This window comes from Balaenoptera ricei, chromosome 21, assembly GCF_028023285.1.
Source record: "Balaenoptera ricei isolate mBalRic1 chromosome 21, mBalRic1.hap2, whole genome shotgun sequence".
In the NCBI taxonomy this organism is placed as follows: domain Eukaryota; kingdom Metazoa; phylum Chordata; class Mammalia; order Artiodactyla; family Balaenopteridae; genus Balaenoptera; species Balaenoptera ricei.
Window position 1 is genome coordinate 14,223,204 of NC_082659.1, and position 12,416 is coordinate 14,235,619.

Below are 12,416 nucleotides of genomic sequence, written 5' to 3' on the forward strand. Positions count from 1 at the left end.
CGTACTATCACCATTAAGAACATGGTGGGCAGAAACCAAGTGGAGTACTTACTTTTGAGGTGAGCTAGGAATGAGCCCCCGCAGCTGCCCGTGAAGCGCATCTTGTATATTGCTGGTTGAATAGAGCCCAATGGGTGAGTTATAGGAAGCGCTCACTACCTGTCTTTTGTCATCAATGTTTGCTGCTGCAACAAAAGGCTGGGCCCTTCTGTTGTACCCGGCACCAATGGGTTTGAACTCCTGTACAATGGCAGACAAAATACACAGAGCCACAGAATGCACAACAAAGCCGTTAACGCGCAAATCAACAGCATCGCTCTTGTTAATCAAGGTTTCTTTACCACTGCGAGATTAATGGCCAGGTTAAAGGAGGACTGCATTCGCCGTGAACTTTACATGTGCTGTAATCACCCACCAAATGTTCAGGTGCAACGGAACTGACCGTATTTGAAATATTATAAAATAATTCGAATATTATACCTCTTGTCTGCTCCCTACTGACTTCTACGTCTAGAGCTTTTTTTTTTTTAAAAGAATACATTATTCCACATTAGGTGCCTGTCTTATCCTTTTTTTTTTTTTTAAGTATTTATTTATTTATTTATGGCTGTGTTGGGTCTTCGTTTCTGTGCGAGGGCTTTCTCTAGTTGTGGCAAGCGGGGGCCACTCTTCATCGCGGTGCGCGGGCCTCTCACTATCCCATCCTCTCTTGTTGCGGAGCACAGGCTCCAGATGCGCAGGCTCAGCAATTGTGGCTCACGGGCCCAGCTGCTCCACGGCACGTGGGACCCTCCCAGACCAGGGCTCGAACCCGTGTCCCCTGCATTGGCAGGCAGACTCTCAACCACTGCGCCACCAGGGAAGGCCCCACATCTAGAACTTTTAAGACATTCTCATAAGACTCATTTGAATCCAGAAATTATGCGTCGGAAGTGAGATTTTTGGCTTAGAAAAATTATTCTACTTAACATTTTCTTAAGTAGAACTTACATACGCTTTCTCTTCTAGTAATATCTTAAAATCTCCCCCATTTTAGAAAATGGGAGAATAAAACAATCAGAAAGGGAGTGAGCATTTATGAATAACTGTACTGAATCATAACTAATCCAACTTTTTTTTCCTGTTTTTTTCTTAATTACTACAACAAACAAAATTCTTAATTTGCATTAAGATATAACCTTAAATTTAGAAAAAATAATAGGAATTAAAAGACTTTGCTTATGAAAGCAGGAATAACATTTATAGAAAACCCTCCCTTTCTATTGTGATGATTTCATGTTGTGGGTTCATGTTTACTCTAGTTCCAGAAAGACTTAAGTCAGCAATTTAGAGATAGCTAATTTATATGATTCACAAAAGGATTTTCACTTCATTGCTTTGGGAAAAGGACCAAACTTCAGTCCTAAACTCTGGGTGTGAAACATGCCTGAATGATCTGAAACTCTGTATTACTGTCTTCTAATGTAGGAATCACGTTTTCCAATTTTTATACAGATTTATAATTTTGTAAAGTTCATTAAACTTTTTTTTTCTTCTAAGCAACAGAAGAAAACCAAAAGGGAATGCTGAAATACACACAAGCTGATTCTCTTTCCAAATCTTTTCATTTGGCAGAAGTAGTAAGATCAGTCTTTACAATATTTTTGCTCACACATTCACATCAACTTCCTTTACTTTTGACTGTGCCACCAGTGTTTCACACAGATCTCAAACAGTACAAACATTTATGATTATTTGAAATGGTTAATGGAGACTGTTTTGATTAAAAGAATAAAAAGGTCTTGTAATATTCGTGTCATTTTTTTTTCTTGTCATTGTAGGTGAGTAAGGTGTGGGATGGTGCTTTTAAGAAAAGAGATTGTATTCCTTTCTTAGGGGTGGAACCACAGTTTTGCGTGGTGATTCCAGAAAACACCAATGACTTCCTTTAGAGACCCAAGCAGCACACCACTTCCTTTTGGGTCTCCTGAGCAGGCAGTTGTCACACACACTCCCTATTCCCCCATCTAGGCCTGTTGGCAAAGCCCACTTAAAAAATAGTTATGACAAGGCAAATGGGGTGCAGCTTCAAATACTAGCCCTGCAGAGTCTTTGACTCCAGCTGCCCCAAATCTCATGGTACCTGAAAATCTGTGATGTGGTAAAGAGGAGCTTTTCTCTCATCAACATTGGGCAGCAAAATTTAACAGCCTCCTGAACTTGAAAAGAAGGTCTGAGTTGAATACAAAGCCTGTGATTCTATAGTGTGATTGAATTGACTAATATCTTATTGATTCAGTATTTTTATCTCCAGAATAATGACTCACTGCCTAGAAGTTGGTTCGGTGACAATGTAGCTGCTGATATTAGATAGCAGAATGACTGAAACAACCAAATATGGCTTTAGAAAAATGCTGAATCCCAGAACATGTGAAAATGTGTGTGAACATTTATATACTGGTACAATCTGATTGCTTTGGCTGATTTAATAATGAACTTGGAGTGGCTGTGTTTTATGATTAACCATTATGATTAGCTGTTATTATGGCATGAAAAAAGTGAATGGCAAATAATCGTAAGTAATGACAATGGCCATGATTCAAGCCTTTGCTCCTCTTTTAGATATGAAAGAAGACAGAAGGCTAATTGCCTAATTTAGCTTCGGTGGACTATAAATCACTCAGGTTAATTAAAAGAGTGAATCAGGAAGTACTGAAGGAATCAAGCTTTGTGGAATTTAGCGTTTGTTTTTTTTTAAACTGAGAGTGATATGCCTTAAAGATCTTGTTATATAGAATTGAATTTACAAAAATTAGGTAAAATAATGTGATGGCTTTATGGGGGAAAAAAATCTCTCCCCTTATTTCTTCTGTCTTAAAATTATAAATAAACATGGTTGGCAACTGTCCTATAAATGAGGCATCTTCTCTGAAAATATTTGTGCAATAATAGTCTCTAGTAGTACTTCCAAAAAGCAGCACATAAGTTAATTAGCTCCAAGCTTTTTCTTTGCCATTTTCTGTTTTAGTTACATATCGCAAAAGTCACAAAAGTGTAATTTGTAAAAATAAAACAGTAAAACTCTATTTTCCACTCAGATCATAAAAGGAAGTGTTTCTAATACAGGCTTCAAACATTTGTATTTAGGTTTTGCAAAGCATTAGTTTATGGGCTGCTGGAGTCATTCCAAAAAAAGCACAATGAAGTGTATACACTAAAGGTAAACAAAACATTTAAATACAGCACAGAGAAGCAACATTCTATCCAAGTCTTACATCATTGTTGATGGTCACACAGAATCAAAAGACAAAACCAACGGGAAGTTTGCTATTCCACTTTAATTCCTTTTTATATTTTCCTGGAAAATCATTAGTAATGGAAAATACTAGTAAAAAAAATTATGTAGCAGTTAATAGAGTCCAGCTCTTGTGTTTATTCTACTCAGACAAAAGCATCTAAATGATTCTTATGTCTTAAGAATTCAACAAGTAATCATTGCAGTTAATTAGATTTTTAAATATTATTTTTAAATGTTAGGAGCTCATATTAAGGAGTAATATTCTGAATTAATGGAATGCTAGAGCTGCCAGAATCAAAGCTAAGTAACTTGACAGAGATCCGCTGCCATTGGGAGAATATGCACCTCTTGACAGCAATCTCTCACGTCCTTGAAATGACCTCAGCAATGATGTCATTCAAAGACAGTTCACCTTTCAGTTTCTTACTTGGATAAACATTCGGTCTGAGAACTGAGACAATAACCAGCTCCAACAGATACAACATGTTTGATACATGTGTGATGATATACAGATCTATTTATTTATAAGAAAAAAATGCCTGTGAAATGAGGGAAGCTATGTCAAGGGATCATATATTTGATCAAGCCACACTGAGTAAATGATGATATTTTATCATGTTTGGAATTTATGAACAACCCCTGCCCCCCTCCTCATGCTCACCCCTTAACTGAAAAATAAAGCCACCCTTATAATTATTTTCTCTTCAGTGATCTGTTTCAAGTGTTCCCCATATCTCATTGGGGAAGAGTTTGGGGAAATGGGGATTTTATGAAAATTTGTGTAGGCTGCCATCCAGTTATGAAAACATTGTAGAATAAAGTTATTTCATGAAAATATGACAATTTCAACCCATACCCCACTTGATTGTGCATATAGTATGTCTTTATTATCAAATCTTTTATGGAAAGGATGCAATCCTTTCTCATTTAGAAAACAGCATTTTTATTTCTGAAAAGCATCTTTCCTGCCTTGTGGTAACTGCATTATAAGTTTGAATTGTTCAGCGAATATTAAACAGAAATGAGGGCAATGTTTTATTGGAGAATATAAGCTTTGAAGAAGGACAGAGAACTCTAGCATATACCTTTTCTCTAGAGCAATGCGTTGTATAGAAAAATGCACCTGCTCATAGGCCATGTTCAGGACTGTCTGGAAGGAGTTTATCCAATGGCCGGGGGTCGATCTAAACAACCTCTAAAGTTTCTTTTAAGCCTAAGATTCGAGTCTGAATTCATAAAACCAAAATTTAGCTATTTAATAATAGCACGGAAACATGAAAAAATCTAGATATTAAAATTTTGTATCATTATTACTATAACTGTGTCAGAAAACGTCCCCAAAGCCTAAACCTATTCCTAGGGGAAAAAAAACTGGAAAAAATACACTAACATTTTATTATTTGTGGCTGTACTCGGATGGTAGGATGTAATGGGTTTTTTTCCCCAATGACTATATATTGCTTTTGAAATGAAAAATAGTATTTAAGTCCAATAGCAAAGGTCGGATAACTTACAATAGAAGTTCGACTTGGGTTGAGAAACAAGAGCTCAAATATTGTATCGCTCAACAGCATTTTACTATTCATATAAGATGACATTTTATTTTATTTTACTTTATTTTATTTATTTATTTTTTTGGCTGCACCGCGTGGCTTGTGGGGTCCTAGTTTCCCAACCAGGGATTGAACGCGGGCCCTCGGCTGTGAGAGCGCGGAGTCCTAACCACTGGAATGCCAGGGAATCCCCTCATATACGATGGCATTTTAAAGATTTAACGGTATTTGTTTTTCAGACTGACACATCTTTGTTGTCCAGAAGGGGTTGCTTTATTTGTAGAAAGAAAAGACATCTCTTTGCATAGCTTTGTATTAATTTAAAAAAAAAAAAAAAGAATACAAACATAACCACAGTTTAGCCTTTCTCCAGTCTCAGTCTACAAGTTAAATTCACTGTTTGATATTTATCAGTGCATTTTGTTCTAGTTTGTGCTATAGGATTTTCAGATAGGAGAGGTTATGCTGAAATTTAGCTATATTTTGTGGGGAAGGTCCTAAAGTGCCAAGTTATGTGAACTGGTCATGCATAAATCTGGCCTGAGGTTCGTGAGGAGTAGGAATATTTTGGTCCTTTAGGGGAAGAACTGAAATGGTCCTTATCTCTGAGCCCTTCAAACACCCACCTCTTGGAGAGGGTGCAAGTAAGAAATTAGTCATGACTCAAACTAATGGAATGTTCAAAAGCTCCATCTGACTGACTTCTGTAGCCCTTAACCCAATCTTCACCTTTTTGTTTTTTAAACCTATCTCATTCTTTATCTTTTCCCCCTTTGCAGTATCATAAATATCCATACTGTCTGACCCCAAAATTCAGGACACATGGGCTAATAAATGATTGACAAGAGGCCAGAGTATTTAAAATTTGGATTATCTTTTAAAATTAATTCTTAGAATAACCATAGCCATAAATTAATACTCCTAGATCTGCAAAAGGGGCCTCTTCTAGAGTAAAGCTCAGACAATTGCCTTGAAAACTCCAATTCTGGAGAGATGTTAGCAAAGCACAGGCTCCAATCGCGTGCTCTAAGCTCACCCCGTGCTTAATAAAATACATACTTGCTGAGTCACCCACATGCTAGAGAGGGCGCTGCAACATGATCAGGGATCACTGGAGATTTGGTACTTTGGTCAAACATGTGTAGTTGGTCCCACATCTTAGCATCTCGTATTGATGAAAGCGGGTTTCAAAAATTAGGAGAAATTGTGAATGGAAATGTGCAAAAGGGTGCAGTACAATTTTGGATGTGCACTCTACATCAGGGGTCCCCAGTCCCCAGGCCGCCGACCAGTACCTGTCTGCGGCACAGCAGGAGGTGAGCGGCGGACGTGCGAGCAAAGCTCCATCTGCCGCTCCCCATCGCTCGCATTACCCCCTCAACCTCCCCCGCCCCTGCCGTCCGTGGAAAAATTGTCTTCCACGAAACTGATCCCTGGTGCCAAAAAGGTTGGGGACCGCTGCTCTCTATGGAAAAAGGAAACTCAGAATTCTGTGCGGTTTGTCCTAGTGATGATGAGAGATTGGGGAGGTCAATATATGCGTGTACGTGAGCCTTAGATTTCCCTTTTCTGGTTTTTAAAGCACCACGTGATCTCTTTCTCATGTGTTGCCTCTAAGTGATGAGTTGATGAGGGCTGCAGGAGGCAGGTAGGCTCGGGCATTCCTGCCAAGGGCTGTCGACAGGGGCAGCTCTGCCTGGAGAACTTTGTTCTTATTCCTTCTTGCAGCCTTTCTTCTATCAGGAAGATGTCGATTAGAGACATTATTCGCCCCCCCACCTTGGATGCTGGGGTAAGCCACCGTCAGCATGCAGAGCGCTTCTCACCACATGGATCACCTGTCTCGTCCATTTTACCTTTTACTCACCTACCCTGAAGAGCGGCACTCTTACCTGACCTAAACATCCCCCTCAGCTTTCATGATTTCTTTGCCTCGCGTGCAGCCCCTGGGGGTGGCAGTAGAACACCAGTCTGAGAGTTGGTTCCCAGGACTGCGGTGTTCGAATGAAGTTTATCTTTAGGGCCTCCAGTTCCTTTCATTCACTTGTCAGCTATTTAGTGAGCGCCTGCTGTGTGCCATGCCTGGGGGACTCAGAGTAAGGAGAACAGACACACCGGTTCCGCCTTCATGAATATTCCATATCCTGCTCACTCCCTTTGGGGCCTGTTTTCTCCTCCTTTTGCTTTTAGTGATTTTTAGGCTCAGGCTCTACCTTCCCTCCAATCAAAAGTCTAGGACAAGGATCTAATAAACTCATTCCCTCTAAAAGTTAAACTACTTAGTATGTTTTTTTCTCCTGGGGTTGGGGTGGGGGTTTTATTTTAACTGAAAATAAGGTTTTAATCCAAAGTAATTTGTAATGACCCTTGGATAGTGATGAGGAAGACATTCCTGGTCTCCAGGAAGCTCTGTGCCGCCTTCTATCTCACTGTCAAGAAAGGCCAGGAGGCCTTCTGATCACAGGCTGGTGGGAGGGGTGCCATGCCCAACGATAATGAGAGCATACACTTAACTGAACATCTCTGAGAGCACTTCACTGTGCCAAGTTCTTTTTCTATATTATTTTATTTAAATCTTTAGAAGCTCTATGAGACACATGTACATATAGACTCTCCATGTTTTTACCAAGAGTAAAATGAATGGGGGCTTATGGGGGTAAATGGAAAACTTGAAGAACAAATTCAGGAGTTGATGGTCCTGAAAGGGGATATCTTGCTGAAGCATAGATTATAAATATACTTTCAGTTCGTTTTCATTAGATATATAGAAAAACTACACTTTGGGAATATCTAATCAGTTTAGTAGGGATACTTGTTTAAAAAGGGATATTCGATTTATATGTCTCTGTCTCATTAAACTTGGGGAGCTTCTGACCAAGCAGAGGTTCTAAAATCCTTTTCTTGATGACATTTCCCATATAGCACAATTGAGGGTTGGTTTAATTGCAGTTTTTTGGGGGTTTTGAAAGTAGACATAGTCAGATAAGCATCAGATTATTAGATTAATTTAGCTCATTATATAGAGTTGCCTGAAGGGAAAATCCTTTATCTTTTGTAATTCAGCAGCCCAGGCAGCATATCATCATGATTACATAATGCAAAACTCTTCTCCTAGAGTAAACTTAATTATAGAATGCCAGAACTGATAATTAAAGAAGGATGTAACATAAGAGCTGGGTGAAGACCTTGAGGAATTGAAGTTCACAGTAACTATTAGATTAGAGACACCTGTTTCAAATGGTTGACCCTATTTTTGTTTTGCTTTGTGTTAACATCTTAAATTTCTTGGATTACCTCATGGTCATTTGGCAGATGTCCATCATAAAAAATGAAAAAATAAGTGGACTATACATAGATATAGCTGACTTTTTCCTGATGAGAACATATTTGTCTTTTAACAAGGTGTTTGCCTAGGCATACTTTTCTTTTTTTCTTGATGTAAGAAGACACAGTTAATATAAATTAATCTCAGAGAGTAAAGACAACCACTTCATCAGGTGGCTTATTCCAGTTTTTTCAATATTTGCCACTTTTCCCTCTTGGAACGTATCCACATCATTTAAAAGGAAACATAATGTGAACATTATTTACTCCAAAATTCATACCTGTGGTTCTGATTCTAAGTTGATTTTGAAAGGATGAGCCTTTCCATCTTCAGTTACCTGTGGAGACCATAAGCGAGTTTCCGCCCTGTAAATAAAACAACGTTTGTAAACCCCAAATTCTAATGGTACTTCTAGTTTTAGTATACTTTAATTTCCTATGTTTCTGAAAATACTAACAACCCTTGGTACTTTGAGCAAAAGCAATATTCCTTGCTCATTATCCTGTATTGTCTTATTGAATTAGTCTTATGTTTTTAGTGTACTTCTGGGAAGACTTGAATGGATCAAAATTGCTTGGAGGACTGCTACGGACTGAATGTTTGTGTCCTTGCCCCACACCCCAGATTCAAATGTTGAAATCCTAATCCCCAGTGTGATGGCCTTTGGAGGTGGGGTCTTTGGGAGGTATTAGGGTTGGATTAAATCATTAGAGTAGGGCTCTCATGGTGGGATTAATGACCTTATGAAAAGAAGAGGCATGAGATCTCTTCCCTCTCTGTGTGAATGCACCAAAGAAGGCCATGTGAGGACATGACCAGGAAGCGGGCTCTCACCGAGAACCCGACCATGCTGGCTCCCTGACCTTGGACTTCCAGCCTCCATAACTGTGAGAAGGAAATGTTTGTTGCTTAAGCCACCCAGCCTATGGGATTTGCTTGTAGCAACCTGAACTAAGGCGAGGACATTGTACAGGGTCTGGAGAAAGAAAGTGGGTCTCCAGTGCATGTGGGAAGCAGTACAGGACAGGGAGATTCTGGAGGCATACCCTGCAGATGACCACAGGACAGACTAGATCCCTAGATCTCCTCAACTTCCTTCCTGTCCTACCTGGGGCACCACAGGAGGCCGTGAATGATTTGTCAGGTGGATTTGCTGTTGGCATCAAGGAAATGTGCTTTTGTCCAACGCTTCTCACGTATCTACTTGGGATCATGTGGCTCCTATGGGACTATGTGCTTGGCAGGAACACAGGTTATGCATAGATAGGGAAAGAGTCGATTTCACCTTGTGAAATGGCACATTGGCGACTGATTTTGCCTTTTGGACCACAGCAGGGAAAATCGTGAATACAACAGCAAGAGGATAAACACACATGCTAACAACCACTATAACAAATCATTATTTTCACAATTCAGTTTCAGATCACGAGTCTGATGGCAATAGATCAATTTCCTAATGTTGTTTTTGGTCAGAAATGTCTCATTGTCTAAAACCTTCATGTACACGTACCCTCTCATACCTTGTGGGATTCTTCTGGGCTGAATTCAGTACAAAACAGCCAATAGCATACAGGATATTAGCAACCAAATTTTAACATGATCACATCTTGGCAAGCACGAGATTCTTTTAGGAGCATCTCTAAATTCCACTCCATGTTCTCTACCATGTTTAGAACAGCAGTATAACTAGACATGCTGTTCAGTGTTTATGTGGCCAATACCTTAAATGGTTCTATTTTCATGGTCAACTAACTGTGTTAGTACAGGAAAAAAGTTCTTTTAGCCTCTTTCATTATTCTCACATTCCAGAGGATTCTTTTTAGAAATCCTTTGTTAACAGCTACTAGATTGACTGACTTCAGTGAAGAACAGACCAAAGTGGCTGATACATTAAAAAAAAGCCAGTCAAAATTCTGTGTCCTGATATACTCCTTCTCACTGGGAAGATGAAATCATTTATAGTTCTGGTTCAGGTTCTTCTGCAAAACAGATCAAATTTTAACACCATTAATTAAAGAGCACCTGTCAATTTTGAGACACAGCTGGTGTGCTGCTGCTTTAATCCTGTCCTGTGCATCAGCATGAGTCATGGACTCAGTACCGAAGCCATCAATAGCCAGGATGACATCTCCGGGACACAGGTTGGCAGCTGCCGCCTTGCTTCCTGGAGTAATCTGGAAGAAATCATCGCACATTTAAAATCAACACCCTGCAGCATCTTGAGTTTTGTGCCCGACGTTTACATTGCACCTTGGTAACATTTTAAATGCTTCACTGGGCAGGACATATTAAATCTCACTTAAAATAACTCTTAACTGATCAGTTGTGCTATCTCTATTTTCCCATTATGTGAAATAATTTTGTTTCTTACTAACCACATTTCCTCCATCATGACATCTCTGATTCTCTTTTAAAACATCTTCCATAACTCCCTGTTTGGATCATATTTTCTTTGCTTTAAAGAAAATAATTTGTTTCTTAGGATTTTTTTGTCACCCAGAACTCTCTATTTGGGAATAGAACGTTACTACATCTGGGGAGCCTTAATATTTGAACTGAAACTACTTTAGCATCCCTATCATGCACCTGGGATATAGAAAGCTGGAAAGAGAATCACTCTTGTATGAACAAGAAGAAGCCAGATAATATGCAAAATTATGACTTTTTGTGGACTCTTCAGAGAGCTGAAGTTGCAGGGCAACCAACTAGCTTGGAATCTAAGGAAAGACGGGAGTCTCCAAGGAAAGACAAGCATGGGCTCACCTGTACCAGAGCATGGAGGAAGATGGGGCCAAATGTACTAGTTGTTAAGAAGAGTTTAGCTAAAATTATGAACAAATTGCTAAAGGCCAAGTATGAGTTAAGCATTGAGAGTCTGGAACCCGTCGGAACCACAGACACAAGAGAAGTTTGTATCTACTCACAGTCTCTTCTCCATGAATGAAGAATAGATGGAACAAATAGGAAACAACTAACAAGATGGTAGCTTTTAATTAAACCATACCGGTAATTACATTATATATAAATGGCCTAAAAACACATCACGTTCTGTTTTTTAACAGAGTTTGTCAAACTAGGTTAAAAAAAAAAAAAAAAAAAAAAGCAAGATCTAACCTTATGCTGTCTACGAGAAATCCACATGGGTTTCTTTTTTGGAGGGGAGGCAGGGAATGATATGGGGGGAAATGATATGAGAAAAATATGGTTGTTAAATGTTTAGAAAGTGGCAAATCTGAAATTATTTCAGATATTTCAAATTATTTCAACAAAAACATGTTGAGTATACAGTTAAAGGCGATGATTGTTTTGATGGCTATACCTACTCCCAGTTTTTCTGGGTAAATCCCAACTATTTACAACTGCCTAATAGTCCTCACCCGGTCTCACCCTGCCTACTTCTCTAACATCATCTCACACCATTGTCACTCCCCCGCCCCTCCCAATCCACTGCTCTACAGCTAGTCCGATTTCCTTTTAATTCCTCAAATAGGCCAAGCTTGCACCCTCTTCTGGGCTTTGTGCACACTGTTAACTTGCTCCTGAAATGCTTCCCCCGACTCTTCACCCGGTTGCTTCTTCTCCTCCTTTTGGTTTAGGCTTAAATGTCATGTTCTCAGAGAGACCTCCCCAGACATCTGACGTAGTTTCTCCAGCCCCCTCCCCATCATTCTCCACTGTTACACCCTGTTGTTTTCCTTTATGAAGACAGTTTGTACTTTCATGTTTGTTATTTACTTGTGTAGTGTCTGTTTTCCCAACTGGAAGTTCTTGAGGATGTCTATAATATTATGTATATTCCTAATGCTTCACAGTGTATACTCAGTGTTTGGAATTGATGAATAATTACTTGAAACATGAATGAAATGGACATTTAAATCAGAACTTGTGATACAAAAATAACTAGTCCTTATATACCCAAAGATTATGGCTATTAATGTCAACCTATCATTGTTCCTTTTGCAAGTTCCCACTGTTTAGATCAGAATAATATGTAGAACTTGACTTAAAGCTCAAACTGCTCCAGGAATAAACTAGATCATTCCTAACGTTTAACTTGAGGATCAGTCATTAATTCATTTTTTGTCTCTTTGCTTCATCTAGTCATCGATTCGATTTAACTTTGTGGCTCTAAGAGAGATCCAAGATTCATATAAATGAATAAAATTGCTAAAATGACAAATTCTCATGGGTCCTAGATCTTCAGTCTCATCACTAAAATGTTTATTGTACTCATTTCATGTCTGTGATCACCTCACTGTAG

At 39.0% G+C, this 12,416-nt stretch overlaps 2 protein-coding genes across 8 annotated transcripts in view; one reads left to right on the top strand and one right to left on the bottom strand.

The window, feature by feature from the left end:
• The window catches only part of TLR3 (toll like receptor 3), a 507,043-nt gene that overhangs the window by 50,812 nt on the left and 443,815 nt on the right, over positions 1–12,416 (top strand). The window lies entirely within an intron of this gene.
• PDLIM3 (PDZ and LIM domain 3) overlaps positions 1–12,416 on the bottom strand; it is a 30,501-nt gene that overhangs the window by 11,180 nt on the left and 6,905 nt on the right. For 2 of the 3 annotated variants that reach the window (XM_059909784.1, XM_059909783.1), the window contains exons 2-3: positions 10,178–10,329; positions 8,436–8,520 (exon numbers count right to left, since the gene is read on the bottom strand). In XM_059909784.1, coding sequence (XP_059765767.1) covers positions 8,436–8,520; positions 10,178–10,329 — 237 coding nt within the window. Of the gene's footprint in view, positions 1–52; positions 241–8,435; positions 8,521–10,177; positions 10,330–12,416 lie in introns of all 3 variants that reach the window. The other variant, XM_059909785.1, reaches the window with a different exon arrangement.